The sequence below is a fragment of the Psammomys obesus genome, unplaced genomic scaffold (assembly GCF_907164565.1).
Source record: "Psammomys obesus unplaced genomic scaffold, mPsaObe1.curated_primary_1811, whole genome shotgun sequence".
NCBI classification, from domain to species: Eukaryota; Metazoa; Chordata; class Mammalia; order Rodentia; family Muridae; genus Psammomys; species Psammomys obesus.
The window spans coordinates 9,208,244-9,228,047 of NW_026590663.1; the positions used below are offsets into that span (position 1 = coordinate 9,208,244).

Sequence of the window (19,804 nt, forward strand, 5' to 3'; positions counted from 1 at the left end):
CCTTCTGGTCAGATCGCCCACGCATCATGGAGCTTCCTTTTCCGTTTCTCACTTCTACAGCTGCCTTTTTATTAAAAGTTTTTTCATGGTGTGTGTGTGAGTGAGAGAGAGAGGTCAGAGGGCAGCTTCAGGCTCCTAGTTCTCTCCTGCCACCTACATTCCGAACATTCCGGGGGGTGAATGCCAATCTCCAGGCTTTCGGGTGAGCAGCTTTACTGCTGAGCTCACTCTGAAACCCTTGGCCTCTGTTTTCTAGTGAGAATTCTGGAACCAGGAAACCCACACCTGTGGATGATTTTATTAGCAGACAACCTGGGGGAGGATTCAGAGACTTCAGACTAAAACCCAGTCTCATTTTGTCAAGGTCCAGGAGCCTGTGCTGTATGCCCTAATGATGAAAATTAATGCTTGGTTCCCATGCATTGCCCTGACAAATTCCTGTGATTTATTACAAATGAAATGGGTCTCTTATATGTAAGTCACTCTGGGGCTGAGACTGTAGGATGGAAATGTTTGGAGAGAGGAGTGAGGTACTCGGTGCAACCGTAAAGGCTCCTTGACAGAATGTTCAGCATTTATCAAGCACTGATGAGATGCTCTTTACCCAGCTTTTTAATTAAAATAGATCTTCGAGACCAAGAGACGTTAGCAGCTAGATTAGCCCAACCTTGTCCGACACAAAGAGAAGCTGCAAACTGGAAAGGTTTGTAGCACACCTGTAAGCAAGTCGTGATGCTTTTAGTTACTCCATATCGTTTTAGCATATCTTTACGACAGAGCTGCAATTTCATTTCTTTTAGGGATTCTAAGGCTTTGAACACGAATCTCAGCTTGACCTAGCGCATTTCAAGTGTGACCAGGAAGTACTGCACTGTGCAGGGCCCAGCTAGACTGTAAGCCCCAGAGGCAGTGTCACAGAGCAGTTCACAGCTGTTGGCTAGTGAATGAATGAATGAATGGCTACATTTTATACCAAGTCATCTTGTCATTTTGCCTCAGGAAACACTGAGTTGTGTCCATCACAGAGGCAGTTGGTGGTAAACTTAGAGCACATCCTCTGCCCTGTGTCCATTGAGAGAAGTCTTAGAATGATCTGAATTTCTTTTAATATTTGCTCCAAATTTGAAAACTTAAAAATCATCTAATAAGCCGGGCATGTTTGCACACGTGTGTAATCCCAGCACTCAGGGAGGCAGAGGCAGGTGGATCTCTGTGAGTTCAAGGCCAGCCTGTTCTACACAGCGAGTCCAGGACAGCCAAGTCTACACAGAAAAACCCTGTCTCAAAAAAAAAAAAAAAAAAAAAATCTAATGGCTCTCAGAAATGAACAAATAATAACATTCTGGAGACTCTCAGCTCCTGTCTGTCGAGTGTAGCGGCTGTGTTAAGTTGGTCTTGCTAACTCCCAGATGCATTTGAAGCACACAAAGATCATTACAGAACCCAACACCTGTTCCCTAGATCACCCCCCCCCTCCCGTTTTCTTCCTTCTGTGCTGGGCGTTGAAGCCAGCCTCACCCATGGCAAGGCCCGCTCTCCTGTTGAGCTCTGTGCCATCTGTCTTGGAAATACCGTGTCAGAGGCTGCAGAGCTGGACCTTACTCTGATCGTCCCCACCTGAAGTTAAGCTCAGGAGACTTAAAGCTGTGTTGTGCTTTTCCAGCTGTATGTGGGACACACACTGTTTGCTTTTGAGGAACCTTCACTCCGTTGGCATTAGAAAAGCAGACAACCGAGTGGAGAAGAATCAGGCACAAACTAGCTCATTCTCAACTTTGTTGAGTGTTTTCTGTGAGCCTTAGGCTAGGCTGTAGGAGAGTGAATGAATGCACACGCGATTCTCTTCCTTAAATAGCTCACCAACACCTAGAAAGACACACACGTAAGCCAGTAAACATGCAGAAACAGCAAATCTGTGGGGGACAGGGATGCTGTCCCAGATGAGGAAAAGTGGCTTCCACAAGGTCCTGCTTGAAAGAACCTGGACACAACCTCCATGTCCTGGGAGCCCTCACTCAGCCTTGCACAGCACACTTCTGTTTCCTGCTCATTTGTGAACTTGCCAGCTGACTGGCTGCCTCTCATTAGGCTCCTGTGTATAAGTTACCGTACTCCCATCCTTTTTTTTTTTTTTAAGTATTTATTTACCCTCTAGCTTCACGTAATCCTATTTAAAGCATGGAAATGATGGGCTCACTGCCACAGACCAGCAAGTGAGACAGGAGAGAAGGGCAGAGAGGTTTCATTATTTTTAGTGAATAAGACTCCAGGGGCTTCAGAGAAGTTCTAGTCTGTCACCTGGTGTCAGCACACTCTCAGCAGACATTTATTCCAAGGAAGCGCTCTACCCACAGATGGCCTAGTGTGCCCATCTTTATTTCCGTTACTCCTGTCAAAAGTCCTTGTTTTTCAATAATATCAATGCTTGATCGCCCCTCAGGTCTGCCTGACGTTTGAGCAGGAGGTCCTGAGCCAGGAGAGACCTAGCGGGGTGGGGCAGGATAGACTTGAAGTGCAGCTGGGTCAGGCAGCTGGGTCAGGCAGGTGTCTGAGGAAGGCTTTGGCTTGCTGAGCCCCTCGGCCAACTCCGCCCTAGTGAGGAGTGAAAGGCAGTAGTTAGCATAGGAGGGCCTTAATGAACCCTCAGGGGTTGCTCACAGGCCTGACCTGGACCAGAGTGACTAAAAGATTCATTCTTGCTTTGTCTTTCAGTTGCTCTGGTCCTCAATAGGTTTTCAGTTGTTCTAAAGTATACTTTAGAAAGTGGGTTTTTTGGTTAAAAAGACACAAAAGGCCTTATTAAGTTGGTAGTAAAGCATATTTATTAGGTATGTAGCTGTGTCCTAAGAACTAATCTTTCGAGTAGTAGCAAATAGTACTAGTCCATATCCTCTTTTTATATCGTATATCTTAGTCCATATCGTATTTTGGCTTGTTTTGTTCTATAACTATTCAAGGGTTCATGCAGACTGGGATAAGAAGTTGTAAGGATAAGTAGTGGGTTTTCTTTCTGCCTTTAAAATGACCTCAAAATAATTTGAAATGAACTAATATATGTGTATCTAATTTAATCACTTATTTATCGTATCCTGGGTATTGGGCCTTGGATATGCTGGGCAAGTAATCTACCCACTCGAGCTTAGCCCAGGTTTTTTTTTTTTTTTTTTTTCTCTCTCTCCTCTTTTTGAGACAGGCTATCCCTAAATTGGCTAGGCTGGTCTTGAACTTGTTTGTGCTCTGAGCCCAGGCAGGCACTGAAATTATGGTTTTCCTGCCTCCACCCTCTAAGTAGCTTGGATTACAGGCTTATGCCACAAGGCCTGGTCAGTTGATGTAGCTGAAACTTGAAAAAGAGCCTGTGGCTGTGGCTCACTGGTGAACCCTTGCCAGCCATGCACGAGGCAGGTTGATTCCTGGTATCACAAAGAAAAAAAAACAACTTAAATTTGAGAACTTACCTCCTCTCTGCTTGCCAAGTTTTGCTTTTTTAGGGGTTCTGGGGTTCTACTGTCTTTACCAATATCTTGGAGTGTTTCAGAGGTCAGGTCTTACTTATAGTTTTTTACTTTTGACCATTTTGATTTTAAACTTTTTTTTTCTTAAAAAGCTTTTCTTAGTAATAACTTTAAACAGAATATAAAATATTCTTTGGAATAAATGCAGGATTTTCCTTGAAAAGTTTTGGAATAGTATTCAAAGACTTCATTTTGCTCTGACCACTGAGAGCCAATTTTCTTTTTAATTGTATAGTTACATGTGTGTGTATGTATTTAGGCATGACTCATTCATGTTTGTGGTTGCTTTCTCCAGTAGTCACAATTTGATCCAGCTTGCCTGTGCTCTCCCCTCACGAGTAGGGAAATCTGACCTCTGACCTCTTAGCCTCTGAAGTACTAGGCCTCGCCTCTTCTTTTCTTGAATTCCATATTGTCAGCCATTTCCTTGAGTTTATCATGCTGTGTTTATCATGACCTCTCCTGGGAAGAATCTCTTAGTTTTTGAAATTTAAAAACCATATGAAATAAAAGACTAATTTCCTAAAATCTTAAGTAGTCTTTGCAAGTGTTTAAAAAAAAAAAAAAACCCTAAATAAGTGACATACATACTGTGTTAGGACTCCCTTCCTGACTCCCTTTAAAGTTCAGAAGGTTGTTAGTGATTGTGTGTGCTCTCGTCTGTGGCCACTTTTGGAAAAGCACCCTCTTCTTCTTCAGGCCACAGACCTCCCCCAGCTCGCAGCGGACACCGGTGTGTGGCAGACAACACCAATCTCTATGTGTTTGGAGGGTACAACCCAGACTATGATGAGTCGGGAGGGCCGGATAATGAAGACTACCCTCTCTTCAGGGAGCTCTGGAGGTATCACTTCGCCACAGGAGTGTGGCACCAGATGGGCACAGACGGCTACATGCCCCGGGAGCTGGCGTCCATGTCGCGTAAGTGCCGGCCCTGGGGACTGTCTGAAGACAGCGTCGGTGCTGTTTGGTTTCTCTTGATAACGGAGCTGTTCTGACGTGAGCAAGTGTTGTCACCGAGCAGGTATTCGCTGTGGTGGTGATACCATGTGAGTCTCTGAGTCCTGGGTTTGGATCTGACTATACAATATTGGCTTGCCAGATGAATGTCGACGTTAGTCCCCTGTAAGCTGAGGTTAAGTGTCTCAGAGACTCGGTACAAAGCGACATCTATACGCCAGGACCTGACCAGAGCAGCTGCAGCTCTGCTAATCAGTGCTATGAGGTGAAGGACCCCGCTTCCTTATACCGTCACTGTGCTCAGTGAAGAGCCCGAGGCTTCAGAGAGGCCTGAGAATCAGCGGCTGAGAATGAGGCTCTGAAGCCAGACTGCCTGGCATTAAATCCCAGCTCTTTTTTTCTCCTTTGTTTTTTGTTTTGTTTTGTTTGGATTTTTTGAGACAGGGTTTCTCTGTGATGCCTTGGCTGTCCTGGACTCGCTGTTTAGACCAGGCTGGCCTCGAACTCACAGAGATACAGCTGCCTCTGCCTCCCTGAGTGTGGGGATTACAGGCGTGTGCAACCGTGCCCGGCTCAGAAACCATAGTTTTAAAATATAAAGCTGTAGTCCTACAGGGCCCTCTCCAAGACAAAGATGATAGTTCATTTTACTCTGGTTTGCTTCATTCTTGAGCTGTCCTGAACAGCAGCGGTATTCTGTAGTTTTAGACTTGGCATGGCCTTGCACTCTATTTTATGTAGTGAATTCTAGAAGTGCATTTTGGCTATGTATCGGATATCTAGCAGTGAACCGTGTGACATAATCCACACCGTGTGAATCAAACCATTTTCCACAAAACCCTGTAGTCAGATATGAGCGATGGTCATAAAATCATTGAAGAGGACATGTCTGAGCGTGTCAGGCGGGGCTCAAGGGACACAGCTGCAGACAGCGTTGAAGAGGACATGTCTGAGCGTGTCAGGCGGGGCCCGAGGGACACAGCCGCAGACATCGGGCCCGAGCAGAGCGTGTCAGGCAGGGCTCTCGGGACACAGCCGCAGACATCGGGCCCGAGCAGAGCGTGTCAGGCAGGGCTCTCGGGACACAGCCGCAGACAGCGGAGCCCGAGCAGAGCGTGTCAGGCAGGGCTCTCGGGACACAGCCGCAGACATCGGGCCCGAGCAGAGCGTGCGCTTCTTTCTCCCCAGTTGTGCTGCACGGAAACAACCTGCTAGTGTTTGGCGGCACGGGCATCCCGTTCGGCGAGAGCAACGGCAACGACGTCCACGTGTGCAACGTCAAGTACAAGAGATGGGCGCTGCTCAGCTGTCGAGGGAAGAGGCCCAGTCGCATATATGGACAGGTACTGATCTGGGCCCGTTAACAGGGAACGTGTTTGTTCAGGTCTTCCTAGCGGCGGCGTGGACAGAGAGCCTGCTGGGATGCTTCACTCTTCTGTGTAAAAGTATAACTTTACATCTCTTACCATTGTCCGTCTTGTTTTCACCATTCTTTGCTGAGAGAGAGAGAGAGAGAGAGAGAGAGAGAGAGAGAGACACGGATGGACAGAGTATGTTCCCTGTGCAGGCTAGAGGACTGCCTCAGGTCCTGTTCTGTCGGTGCTGCCCACCTTTGGTTTTTCTTTGGTTTTCTGAGGTGTCTCTGGGATTTGCGGCCTCCTGACGGGGCTAGGCTGCCTGGCCAGGGAGTCAGGGTCTTCCTGGCCTTGCCTCAGCGCTGCTTTACAAGTGTGTGTGACCACGCCCTGCTTGTTCTCTTCATATCTTCTGTGGGTGTCCGAGTTGAACTCAGGTTCTTACACTTGCGCAGCAGCGTTTTGCCCACCAAGCTGCCTTCCCAAGCTCATTTTTTTTGCTTCTAATCCAACTTTAAGGTCAAGAGCTACATCCACCTGGAAATGTTTGTTTATTTGGAGACAGGGTTTCTCTGTGTAGCCCTGGCTGTCCTGGACTAGCTTTGTAGACCAGGCTGGCCTTGAACTTGCAGAGATCCACCCGCCTCTGCCTCCTGAGGGCTGGGATCACAGGTGTGCACTACCACGCCCAGCTCCGTAGATGTCTTTAGTTGCACTAAGCCTGGAGTAAGGCCAAGGTTAGCATGGACTGCATCTGCTCTGATGACAGGATTCTGTGAAGAGCTTAGGCTCCTCAGAACCAGCTCCTTAGGAGACCGAACGTGGATCTGAACTAAAGCACGCTGACCCTGTGTGTGGGTCAGTTTAGCCTTTGCTTTGTAAAGTTATATTCAGAAAGACATTTCCAGGGCCGGGCACCATGCCGCACGCCTGGGGTCCCAGCACTCAGGAGGCAGAAGCGGGCGGATCTCTGTGAGTTGGAGGCCAGCCTGGGCTACAGAGCGAGTGCAGGCCAGCATAGCAGACACTGAGAGCAGCGGCTGGCCTTAGAGTAGGCACTGTTTGGCCGCTGGCTCAGCTGGGTGGCACACAGGAGTCAGCACTGCCGAGCTGCGACTTTGAAGGGACTCATTCTGGATGACTCTATCTGAAGGGGCCTCTCAGGCTCTGAGGAGGACGGTGGCAGGGCGCCGACTTACTCTGAGGAGGAGTTTGCTGGGAAGGTCCGCTCGGGGCTCCCTGCTTCCAGGCCGAGTTTCTGTGTGTTGCTGCCGGGCTCCATCCTGGTCTTCTGCCTGCTATAAGAGAAGCAGCAGTCAGTGGAGACGTTCCCGCCACCATCCCCTCCTTGGCCTCTGAGACTCCTCCGACAGAGACCTTTGCAGGTAGAAGTGGCAAAGCTTCGCCTTTAAAGGCAAAGGCGAAGTACAAAAGCGTGCAGCCAGCTGTCGCGTGTCAGGGCACAGGTCTCACAGCCTCGCGGCCGGTCTCAGCTGGGTGCGGCGGGCCTGCGTCTCGGGTAGAGGCATGTTGAGCACGGCTTCTCACCTTTCATAATCCCATTTATCACTAATACTGTTAGTGTGTGCGTGGGCGTATGTGCACGCGTGCCGCGCGGCCCACAGCATGGGTCAGAGCACAGCTTTGGGGGCTGCTTGTGGACGAGTGTCAGGCTTGCCGGCCAGCACTGGGTCATCTTGCCAGCCCTTCAACTTCTAATTTTTTGAGATTTTGTTGGAGTTGTTTGTTGTTGTTGTTTTGCATTATTAACACAAGGTCTCCCTGTGTAGCTCAGGTTGGCCTGCAACTCACTGTGGAGCCCCTAATCTAGCCTCAGACTTCTTGTCTGGCCTCAGGCTCCTGAGCACTAGTATTAAAAGCAAGCACCACGTGTCAAAGTCTGATAGTTTGTATTTTTAGGTTTATCCAGTGTGTATATGTGTCTCCCTGCATGTGTGTGTCTACATCTGTGCATAGTGCCTGTGAGGGTCAGAAGAGGGTGTCGGATCTCCCGGAGCTGGGGCTTCAGGATGCCGTGAACCACCCTGTGGGTGCTGGGAACGGACTCCCATTCTCTGGAGAGCAGAAGACACTCCCACTACTGAGGCATGGATCTTATCTTAAAGTGTCGAGAGCCTCGTCTCTGTAAGGGTTAAGCAGAGACCAGGCGAATGGCGGTGCACGCCTTTAATCCCAGCACATGGAACGGGGCAGGAGTGCCTCCGAGTTCAGTATGCCAGCTTGGTCTACAGTTAGCAGTCCAGGACAGCCAGGGCCATGCAGAGAAGCCCTGCCCCAACAAGCCAAAGCAACAAAGGAAAAAACAACCCCAGAAAGGAAACAGAGAACCCAAGGGAAAGCAATTGAAGAAGAGGATTTGCTAACAGGGTAGGGCCCTGCTGAGTTAGAGCCGTAACAGGCATCCGTTTAGCTCTGTAACAGTGTGCTCAGGAGAGCTCTCCCCCTCTGCAGGCCATGGCCCTCATCAACGGTGCCCTGTATGTCTTCGGGGGTACAACTGGCTACATCTACAGCACAGACCTCCACAGGCTAGACCTCAACACCATGGTGTGGACACAGCTCAAACCCAACAACCTGTCCTGCGACCTGCCAGAGGAGAGGTGAGAGGCTGGGACCGAGCCAGCGCTTCCGTCTTTCTGGGTGGGAGGTGGTTCTCCCAGAACCTCGGCCACTTGAAGACAGAGCAGCTCACGGGCACTTGTACCCAGGTGGCAGTGAAGAAGGGTCTGCGGGTGGGAATCTGGTGTTCTCGGAGTGTAGGGCTTGAAGATGCTGTTTCTGTGTGCTTTTCAGTCTTCCAGCATAAGAAGCAGTAGTGTTTGAGAGAAGCCACCAGCAGCCCTAGTGAGGCTCAGTCGACACCCTCTGTTCCGACTTGCTGCCTGTCAGCAGCATGTCTGCGGCTGCGTCCTTAGAGCAGGGGGTCGCAGGGCTCCCTGTGCACAGGGACTGGGCGCGTGGGAGCTGGTCGGTAATGCTGCTATCTGGATATAACTTAGCGCTGTGCACACTAGGGCCTTACAGGGGAAAAAGGCATTTTCGCATAGTTGCCTTCTTTGAGTCATTCTATGGACATATACATAGTTGCCACCGGGAGGCTGAGGCAGGAGGATTAAGAATTCCAATTCTGAGCCAGGAGGTGGCCCACACCCTTAATCCCAGTTTTCAGGAGGCAGAGGCAGGCATTCTGTGAGTTTGGGGCCAGCCTTAACTATAGAGTGAGATCTAGGACAGCCAGGGCTACACAGAAGAACTCTGTCTGGACCCCCCCACCAAAACAAACAAACAAACAAACAAACACACACAATTTCAATTCTGAGGGGCTGGAGGGGTGGTTCAACGGTTAATATGGCTGCTCTTCCAGAGGTCTTGAGTTCAATTCTCAGGACCTGTATAGCAGCTCACAGCCATCTATACCTGTAGTCCTCTATAGCCCCATGGGGTTCAGTTCTCCTGGGATGCAGAGTACATGCAGACAAAGCAGCTGTGTACATCAAATCCTAATTTTTTTTTTTTTTTTTTAAGGAATTCCAGTATTAAGAGAGCGTGTATTAGTCAGGGTTCTCTGGAGGAACAGAAGTTATAGGATGAAAACACACACACACACACAGGATTTGCTAGAATGGCTGACAGTCCAACTAGCCCAACAGTGGCTGTCTGCCAAATGCCAGGCCCAAGAATCTAGTAGTTGTTCTACTGGAAATTGTTCTAGCTGGAAGTCTTAGCTGGTCTTCAGAACAAACCAGGATCCTGATGCCGGGGAAGGAATGGGCTTGCAGTGAGAGCAAGCAGGTGCTGGGAGGGAGCTTCCCTCTTTCCTGTTCCTCATATGTGCTGCCAGCAGAAGGTACGGTCCAGATTAACGGTGATGATCCTCTCACCTCAGAAGATCTGGATTAACAGTGGGGCTTCCCAGTGCTTCAAGAAAAATGCCTTACAGGCATGCCTAGCCACTGAGGTTAGTTAGGGTATCATGTATGCTCAAGTAACCACCAGAAGTAGCCTCGACAGAGCCTTTCTCTCCGGGGAAACTTTTTTCACTTCTAGCTCAGTTGCCTAGATGAAAGTTGTAGTAGATGGTTCATTCAGCATACTATACCTACAATTTGTCAGATATCTCAGAAACTCATGGTGTAGGGTTCTAATTAAGTACAGGTAGATAACTTTATTAGATGATAGTTCTCTCTGAACAGGAAGATTACAGTGCATCTGGAAGCTACAGATGAGCAATTGAAGAAGAAAGAAAACTGGACTCAGGGAAAGCTGGGGTTACTGTTCGAGGCTGGGCGCCCTCCCGCTCCCTCTCATGTGTTTGCGTGTCTGAAGATTTTAACCTGCTGCAGCCTGTTGAATGTGGATCTCTTTCCTTGCCAGTTAGTGAAAAACCTCACCGCTGACCCTTAAGGTCATTTTCACCTAGTTGTGTTTTATTTTGTGTTTTTAGGTACAGACATGAAATTGCTCACGATGGGCAGAGGATCTACATCTTGGGAGGAGGTACTTCCTGGACAGCCTATTCCTTAAACAAGGTACTTTTTTTCACGAAGAAGTAGCAGGTAGTGGGAGGATAGACAGAGGCACACAATCAATATGCTTTTGTTAGTTCCTTGAAGTTTTAGCAGCTTCCACACTTGTTCTGTGATCAGTGTTGTCTGTGACAGGTTTACCTCAGGCTGCCGCTGCCTCTGCACTTGTAGTCGCGTTCATCGTGTGCCGAGAAGTCTTGAGGAGCCCTGTGCTGGGAGAGAGCTAACTAGAGCTCGAGCCCGGCCCCCAGCCTGCCACGCTTCTCCGTCAGTCACCTCAAGGGAAGGCCCGCTTTCACGACTGCAGAGTCAGGCTCCTTAGGGCTTTTACTCCTCCATCCCCAGGGCATTTCAAAAACAGCAGGTGGAAATCCCAGAGGAGGTCCAGAGCAGGCGCCCTGGCTGCGGCCTGCCTCGGAATTTTAAGAGGCCTGTAACCTCACCAGTGCCGCTTTTCTCTCCTGTTCCAAGAATGTTTCAGTTCACTGTGGAGATGTGAGAGGCTACAACAGCATACAGAGCACTGAGACGCCCATGTGCCTCTCCTCTAGACCCCTCCCCTTTTTTTCTTCAGTTTTTCTAAAATTGCTCTTAAAAAGTTTACCTAAAAAAATGTGCCATGGGAGAGAGGTACAGGGGGGATATAAAGTGAATAAACTGTAATTAATAAAAATAAAAATAAAGAAATGGAAAGAATATTAAAAAGTTCATAGCTACCAAAAAAAAAAGTGCCTTCAGCCAGGCGTGGTGCTGCACGCCTGTAATCCCAGCACTCAGGAGCAAAGGCAGGTGGATCTTTGTGAGATCGAGGCCAGTCTAGTCTACAAAGTGAGTCCAGGACAGCCAGGGCTACACAGAGAAGCCCTGTCTTGAAAACATCAAAAAAAAAAAAAAAAAAGAATTAGCTTTCGTTGTAACTAAGATTACAGCCATTTACTTGTACATATTTTCTTTCTGTTTTCCAAGATACATGCATACAACCTTGAAACAAATGCATGGGAGGAGATCGCAACAAAACCTCATGAAAAAATAGGTAAATTAAAAGTATTGATTCATGTCTTTAGCAAGTGTATTTTATATTTCTGGTTTTTTTTTGGGGGGGGAGGGAAAGGGTAATTTTCTTAAGTTACCACTTAATCTATTTATAAAACTGGTATTAGAAGTTACTTATAGGGGGCTGGAGAGATGGCTCAGAGGTTAAGAACAATGGCTGTTCTTGCAAAGGTCAATTCCCAGCAACCACATGGTGGCTCATAACTAGTTATAGTGAGATTTAGTAGCCTCTTCTGAAATGCAGGCAGAATGCCGTATAATAATAAATAAGTAAATATTAAAGAAGTTATAGCCAGGCACCTGTAATCCCAGAATTCAGGGGAGGCAGAAGCAGGTGCTGTGAGTTCGAGGCTAGCCTGGTCTACAAAGTGAGTCCAGGACAGCCAGGACTACACAGAGAAACCCTGTCTTGAAAACCAAACAAACAAAAAGAAGTTACTTACATACTTCTTGGTTATTCTCTCATAGCAGCTGAGCAGAGAACTGGGGAGGGGTGGGTCCGGGTTTGAGACAGGGTTTCTCTGTGGAGCCCCGGCTGTCCTGGAACTTGTCCTTAGACCAGGCTGGCCTCAAACTCGCAAAGATCAGCCTACCTCTGCCTCCTGAGTGCTGGAATTACAGGTGTGCCACCATAGCTGTGCGGAGTAGAGAGATTTTAATAAGGATCATTGAGTTTGGGGGCACAAATGGAGAAAACACAGGTGACATAAGAAATGGGGCCGCCAGGGCTGGAGAGGTGGCTCAGGGTTAACGCACTGCTCTCCAGAGGACCCGAGTTCAGTTCCTGGCCTCCGGCGAGTCACAGCTGCCTGTAACTCCAGCCCCAGGTGCCCTGCTTTCTTCTGCTCATCTCCGAGGCACACAACATGTGATGTACACAGACACACACACACAACAGGGGAAACAGTTGGTCGTTTTCTGTGAATAATGCAATTCCTGTATTTATGTGTTTGACAGGTTTTCCTGCAGCCCGAAGATGTCACAGTTGTGTTCAAATAAAAAATGGTATGGAGTCTAGATACAGTTTGCTTCACTCTGTGATCATAGCTCCTTAGGATGGCTGGTTCCTAAGTAGCCCTGTACATAGTTTTGGACAGCACCTTATTTCTTGTAATTTAAACTTAAAGGGCACTCTAGAGAGTTTTGCCTCTTGGCAGTTTTCAGAATGTAAACTGGTTTTCTGTCCGGGCTCTCAGAAAAACTCTGGTGATCAACACACGTTTATTGAGCCACGGCCTCTCGGCACCATCTTCGCGTCTCACCCTGTGAAGGCCTGCATGGTCAGACCTCGGTGCCCAGGCCGCCAAGACTGTCCTCACTTCTGCAGAGTATTTAGCACAAAGTCTGCTCTGTTCTCTCTCTGATGGGAGAACTTTGGGCTTCCCGTAGCAAAGGCCCTGTGTGATTGCAGAAAGCAGCAGCTACTTTATTTAAGTATGATAATGACTCTTTGGCTAACATTCCTGGCGTTTAACTTATAGGACATTTTATAGTTTTTATAGTTGGATGTACCTCCTTGAAACCCCCCCCCACCTCCCCACTCCTGGGAAAGGGTGCGTACAAGAACTTGATTGCCTGTGTATTTTTAGCATTCCAGTTCAGATTTAAGTAGTATTTATCTGCCATTTTATGTATACACAGGGACTGTTTTTAAAATTATGCTTCTGATTTTTTGGATAAGATTTATAGGTGGTGATCCTGTTCTAATTTGCCTCTGAGGATGGAGCTATGCTTTAAAGTTTTTTTTGAATACTAGCCAAAAAAAGTTCCTGGTCTATTTTATAGTTTAATTAAGTATTGGCTTAAACTTGGTCCCAACTTGAATTAGCCATTTATTCATTTGCTTCCTGGAAGCCACACTTTTTATAGTTGGGACTTCTGGGCCTTTAAAAGGTCACATAGACTTTACTCCACGTTGCATAGTAAGTGAAGAAACGACTGGCCCAGAGCTACAGAGATCAGAGGAGCTTTTGCTGTTACGACTGAAGGCCAGATTGCATATTGCAGTGAGCATTTCTCCATGGGCGAAATGTCCATGTGGAGGATATTTGTCTCTGGGAATGAAAAAAAAAAAAAAAATGCATGTTCCTTCCAAGATGTTCCTCAGAAGAAGAGTTTGAAAACTAATCTGCAGCTGTGTTTTGTTTTGATTAGTGTTTTCTTGACTAGTGAGATTTTGAGCTTCTCTTGGAGACTGGGAAGAGTGGCTGCCTGCTCCCTCCAGGGCATCCCCCTGGCGCGGCATAGCCAGCCTCTCCAGGGCCTGGTCTTTCCCTGACCTCAGTCTGCCTGTGTCCAGCCCACTTTGGCTGTTTATTCACTTCTGTGTCTGGAACCTGGACATATTTGAATCAGGAACCTTGGTGTGAAGCCTCCTGAGAGGCTAAATGTCCCAGCTGAGTTGAGGAGTGGCCCAGCCCTCAGCTCACCCTGCACTGCCTGCTCCTCTCCTGGTGTGCCATTGCTCTCTCCTCTCCTGACAGATGTCTTCATTTGTGGGGGCTACAATGGAGAAGTGATCCTGGGAGACATCTGGAAGCTGAATCTGCAGACGTTTCAGTGGGTGAAGCTCCCTGCCACCATGCCGGAGCCCGTTTACTTCCACTGCGCAGCCGTCACGCCTGTGAGTTCTTGTCCTCATGGCATCACACACAGTTGTAGATGTACAGAAGATGCTGCTATCAGCGCACTTGGGGGAAGTCAAGGAGGGAGTTTATTACATCCAAGCTTAGAGGAGCAGTACAAATGCCCAGGAAATTGAGTATGCGCTGTTTTGGGTCCTGACAGCCAATCCTAAGGCTTCCCAAGAGAGCAGAATGTTGTTACTGCCTGTTACTGCATCTCTGCAGATACTGCAGAAATGTCATCTTCTTCTTGTACCACCAGGGTTTGGTATGGGTACTTAGTATACTCTAAATTTAATTGTTAATGAAAAGTTGTTTGTAGTTGAAGTTAACACACACACACCCACCCACACACAACACACACACAATAAGCCACACCTTTAATCCCAGCGCTCAGGGGGCAGAAGCAGGCAAACCTCTGTGAGTTCAAGGCTATCCTGCTCTGTAGAATGAGTTCCAGGAGAGCCAGGGCTTCACAGAGCAACCCTGTCTAAAAACAAACAAGCCAAAAACCCAAAACACAATAAAAGTAAATTACAAAACTCTAGAACTGGCCATGGTAATACCGCTGTCTGGGAGGCTGAGGTGGGCAGGCCAGTTGACCATAAGAGCCCAATTCCAGCTAAGTGGTACCCAAGCCTCACATCTAAAACAGAGCCAAAAGCCCTATCGTATTCCTTCTTTAATAACCCAAGAATTGGGCCAGCACTTGTGGGTTCTGCAGAGGTTAAGATCAGTGAGAAGCTCAGTCTGTGGTGCTGTGTGTTGAGCCTGGCATGGACCAGCGCTGGACCTAGCTTGTGGCTCTCCCTCCCCTATGAACGTGTCCTCCTCTCACATCTGCTCCTAGGCCGGCTGCATGTACATCCATGGGGGCGTGGTGAACATCCACGAGAACAAGCGGACTGGGTCGCTGTTTAAGATCTGGCTGGTGGTGCCCAGCCTGCTGGAGCTGGCCTGGGAGAGGCTGCTCGCGGCCTTCCCCAGCCTGGCAAACCTCTCCCGAACACAGCTTCTGCACCTCGGACTCACACAGGAGCTGATCGAGCGCCTGAAGTGAGGCCTTCCGGACTGCGCCGAAACTGGAAATGTTAATTTAAAGAGGCTCCTTATTTATGGGCAGTGCAGAGTGTACCACCAGGGGGGCTGGTGGCCCTGACCAGGCCTTATTCCGAAAATACATCCCATGCCTTTCTGGGAGTGTCTTTACGTTGATGGACACCTCTCTGGCGTGCTTTCTTCCCTGCTCTCTCCGTCCTGCCCCATAATGCACCCACACTTACGCGCCCCTCTCTCCCGATGAGTTGAGGGGACATCGGAAAGTACCTTAATAATGGCTAGGAATCAAGAGAGAGAAATTGATGCTTTTTTTTTTTTTTTTTTAAGAAATTCTGAATATATTGTCCATGTCTAGCTAGCACTACAGATTAAAGCGTTATCAACCAACACAGCTTAGAAAGCAGCAGCAGTAGCAGGGAGTCTGGGAACTGGAGTGAGGAGAACGGTAACCTCATGGTCTTGCAGGGCGGTGTTGTGTCTGGACGCAGAGTTAGTGTTTCTGAGCTGTGTCTGAGTGGCTGGACTCACAGCAGAGGTTGATGACATGGTGGAAACAGAACTGACCTTGGGGAGAGCAGGCAGTTCGGCAAGCTTTGATTATCGCGCCCCTCAGCCTTGTGATGCACCCAAGGTTAGCGTTGGCCCACCAAGACTGAGCATGTCTGTCACATCGCCCTCTGTTGTCATCTTTCAAGCTAAATGTATAGTGTCACGTCCTTTCCAGGCAGTCTTGAACTTCCCTTGCGCTTCTTAACGGCTTTAAATATGTCTTTGACCTGTTGATAGGGATTTGTAGATTTTAAGTGTGGTGTGACTGTCGGGCAGTAGAGTAGAATACCTGCCTCCTTCAGCCCTGCTTGTGTTAGCTTCTGCTTGGGGTCATGGGCTATATCGTAGCAGCTCTTTGTTTTAGAACGTGTTCCTTTCCTGTCTCTGGACCATGCTCTTGTGTTTTCTTGAGCAGCCAGTTCTCTGTTCCCTCCTGAGCTTGTTGCCTCCTCTGATGTCTGCTTCAGTGTCCACGATGCTCTAATTGCCTGGTAACTGGATAGAAGGTCTTAAGGCAAAAGGCTTATCCTTCCTCAAGAAGCAAGTGCCACTGGAAAAACCAGCAGGGGAAGGAGTGAAACTGAGCAGCATTTGCTTTTTTTGATGAGAGATTTAGTTTTAGTTTGTTTTGTTAATTCTAGAAAGAAAAGTCACCAAAGTTTTCACTTGTTTTGTCCTCAGGCTGCTAGAAGCGTTGAGGGAGTTACTTGTGGAAGCTTGTGGGCATCCGTAGGTGGAGTCAGGATTCCAGAGGCCTGCGGGAGGGTGCGGCAGCCCCACCTCCGCAAGGCCTGCAGAGGGGACCTGCAGGCGATTTCCAACACATTTTTCCTTTAAGTGCCTCTTTTTCACCTAGCTTTAACATTATTATTTTTCCTTTAGTCCCGGGGAGATGTCTCCGGTTTGTGTGGGTGTGAAGTCACTCTGAGTTGTGGTTAGGAGGCCCCTGTGCAGTGTGCAGCTCTACGGTGGGCTCTTGGCGAGCGCCCCGGCAGGCCTCATGCCCCCCTCCATGTGGGTTAAGTTAGTGGAACCTTTGCTTTGCGGCCCTGAAGGAGGCAGGCACATCTGTGAGTCTGGGCCATCTGAGGAGTGAGGAGATGGGTGCTCCTAGCGGTCCCTCCCCAGATCTCGCCTCTCCCTGCTGGTGCGGCTTTGCCCCTGCCACCCCGCTAGGCCTCCCTCTCCAGAGCAAGGCTCTCTGGACACGTGGCGGACATGCCTCCAAACTGAATAAGCTGTGTTTCCAGGGCGGCAGAATTTTTGTCATTGCTTTATGTAGGGACCAAAGACGGAATTGAATGTTCAGCCCCTGCGCTTTGACTGCCATGGTCCTTGGAATACACAAAGGCCTTTCTGGTTACATCAGGAAGCTGGAGAGGGGTCCGAGTGATTCAAGCCAAACCTGCCATCACCCTTTTGAGCCTTTTGAAGGTAGTCTTCTTTGAGATGGATGTTGGAGGCCTGTCATCAACCACCTTCTGTATCTTTCAAATACATGTGTGGTCTAAAGTGTCTTTGAATAGAACACTAGTAAAAATGGTGCCGGGAGCAGCCTGCGTGTCCTAACTGCCCACACACACAGGCTCTGGATGCCAAATGACTGTAGAGCAGGCCTTAGAGGAAGATGCCTGGGCTTTTCTCTTACGGGTCACCAGCTTTTGTGGTGTCTCTGTAACCCGCACTTGGATTCCCGGCGGCATCACCTCATGTGTGGAAGGTTCTGCTGCCTGCTGCTCCTCTGCGTCTTGAGGTGCTCCTGGCCATTTTCCCACAGTCCTGAAAGGGAAGTGCAATATGTAGGCAGAGTCTGTGCAGAGTGGGTGGAAGCAGCACTGGAAAGCAGCCTCACTACTTTTTCCGCCTGTCTTGGGCAGGGCAGCTTATTACTTTAGAGTGGAACTATGCCAAGAATTTTCATAAGCCAACTTCTTGGGAGAGCTGGAGTTTTTTTAAGTCCATGTTTTCTTCTTCCGGTTCATAAAAAGTTACTTTCCTCAGGTTGTGAGAGTTGACGCCCATTCCTGTTTGACGTCTCCTGATGCATGCCTTGCCCAGGAGCAAGGATGTCCGCTTGAAAGTGGTGCCCAAGTAGAGAATTAAAACACAGTGACTCGGTTTCCCCACACATACACCGATTTATCTGGGAGTGTGGTACCTTGTTAAATGATGGCTTTCTCACTCTAAGGTGTTTTCCACTGCACGGAAAATTGGGAAGCAATATATATTAGACTGAAACTTTACCTGCTCTTCGGGGCAAACAAAATCTTCTTTTCACTGGCAGAAATCCTCTTTCAGGGCCTAAGGACTTGATATAAAAGCTTGCTTTATAGCATTCCTGTCCTGCACAGAGCTAGATTTAAAAATTATATCTATAGAGAAAATATTGACATTTCTAGATTGGAAGTATGACAGTGACCTTTGGTTGTTCACAGTAGCAAGATGAAAGCACAGACAGTTGAAATCGTAGATAATCAGTGTTTCAACTTTTCTGTTAAACAGTTGATTTTTCTCTTTCTAGTCCTTTCCCGCAAACACCTCCTTTTCAAGGGACTAGTAATTAGGAAGGGAAAGAAGCCCACAGAGGGCTGGCAGGCCGCCACCAGGCCAGGGCCTGGTTAGCCTTGAGGTGCTGGGCTCTGACATTGGACACAGGTGGAACCCTGAGGGAGATGGCGCCCTGAGCGCAGCCTGCTGCTGAGTTCTCTGCTGCCTCCTGGCCAGAAAGAGCTCTTCGTTCCTGTGGGAAGAACAGGCCGTGGCTGACAGGAGCAGAAATCCCACCGTTTGAACATATTTTGTGGCCCTTGACTTTGGCGTCACCTGCAGTCTGACCTCCTGGTGTGCAAGAAGGTGCCACTACCCTCTTGGACGGTGCTGGATTCTGTCTCCCATAAAAGCAGTTTGGTTTTCTGTGGTCCTAGTGATGCTCAGAGCGGCCCCTCCCACCAGCTCTCTGAGGTAGCCCAGAAAACCATTTTCCCTTTTGTTTTTCCGGTTTCCTGTTGTTGAGCTTCGGGGTGAATGAGGGTGTGTTGCTATAGCTATACGTTTCAAGAGCTGGTTACCCCCAGCTGTTAAGTCCCGTCAGTCCCCAGGGACCTTAGGACTCTGGACGTGTTGGCATGGCCTGAAGGAGGTGCGTGGGGTTCTGAAGCCCCCATGTGTTGCCACACTTCTGCACTTGTGAAATTTGAAAGAAAACACTATCTCCCTTGTCTGGTGTGAACAGGGGCTCTGAGCCGCGCTTTGACGGCATCTTCTTGGTGTCTTTCCATGTTGTGGATTTCCTAACTTTGGGAAGTTTTCTCAAGGCCCCACTTCGCCTGCACAGGGGGAGTCAGGGTGTGCAGAGGAGAGGCCGATTTCACTGAGTAGTAATTGCTGTTGTGCTAGTGACAGTCAGGAACAGGAAGGAGGCAGCAGGAAGCTCGCTGGCGGGTGGCGCCTGCACAGGAGCGTGCCAGCATCTCCCTGTGGAGAGCAAGGAACAGGCAGGAAAGGATGGCCCCTCTCTGGGCCGCTGCGGCTCTTCCTGCAGGTGTGCCAGGCCACACACAGTGCTTGCCTTACTTTAAAGCTGTTTGCCACAGTCCTGTGACGTAGTGTGGGTGTCCTGCAGTCTGTGTGCATGCCATGTGGTCAGGACAGCTTTTCCACCTCCCCTGGTTCCCTACGAGCAAGTGACTCTACCCTGAGATGTTCAATCTGTACTTATGTACCTTGTCAGTGTTCGCTGTTGGTTTTCTAAAACAATCTGATCAATAAATCTCTAAATCACTTGGTCCGAGTTGCTGTGATTGTCTGCAGTGACTTGTGCGCGTGTGTGAGTTCACCGGTTTGACGGATGCATCCGTCCTAGCTGCGTCCCTCTGCCTCCAGTCTGCACCACAGTCAGCTTTGCTCTGACCCGGGTGTGCCCCCCGGCCCCACCCTGTGTGGCTCACCCTGCTCACCTCGTGGAACTCCTGCACACTCCGGCTCTCAGCAGGAGCCGGCCGTGGCGGCCTGCTACTGTGCCGGTTCGCGTGCCCACACCGGTGCCGAGCGGCTCTGCCCAGTGTCGGCCTCCCTGAGGAGAGGCGGGGAGAGGCCCGGGGACACTCAGGACTTACAGCCCAAAGAAGAGGCCGGACTTGAGT

At 49.0% G+C, this 19,804-nt stretch overlaps 1 protein-coding gene across 3 annotated transcripts in view; it reads left to right on the forward strand.

The window, feature by feature from the left end:
* Window positions 1-19,453, forward strand: part of Klhdc10 (kelch domain containing 10) — a 48,925-nt gene extending 29,472 nt beyond the window's left edge. For all 3 annotated transcript variants that reach the window (XM_055608100.1, XM_055608101.1, XM_055608102.1), the window contains 8 exons: window positions 4,215-4,436; window positions 5,664-5,818; window positions 8,303-8,451; window positions 10,296-10,380; window positions 11,344-11,410; window positions 12,388-12,435; window positions 13,914-14,053; window positions 14,905-19,453. In XM_055608100.1, the coding sequence (XP_055464075.1) occupies window positions 4,215-4,436; window positions 5,664-5,818; window positions 8,303-8,451; window positions 10,296-10,380; window positions 11,344-11,410; window positions 12,388-12,435; window positions 13,914-14,053; window positions 14,905-15,114 (1,076 nt within the window). In that variant the 3' untranslated portion in view covers window positions 15,115-19,453. The remainder of the gene's footprint in view (window positions 1-4,214; window positions 4,437-5,663; window positions 5,819-8,302; window positions 8,452-10,295; window positions 10,381-11,343; window positions 11,411-12,387; window positions 12,436-13,913; window positions 14,054-14,904) is intronic.
* The last annotated feature ends 351 nt before the right edge of the window (window positions 19,454-19,804 follow it).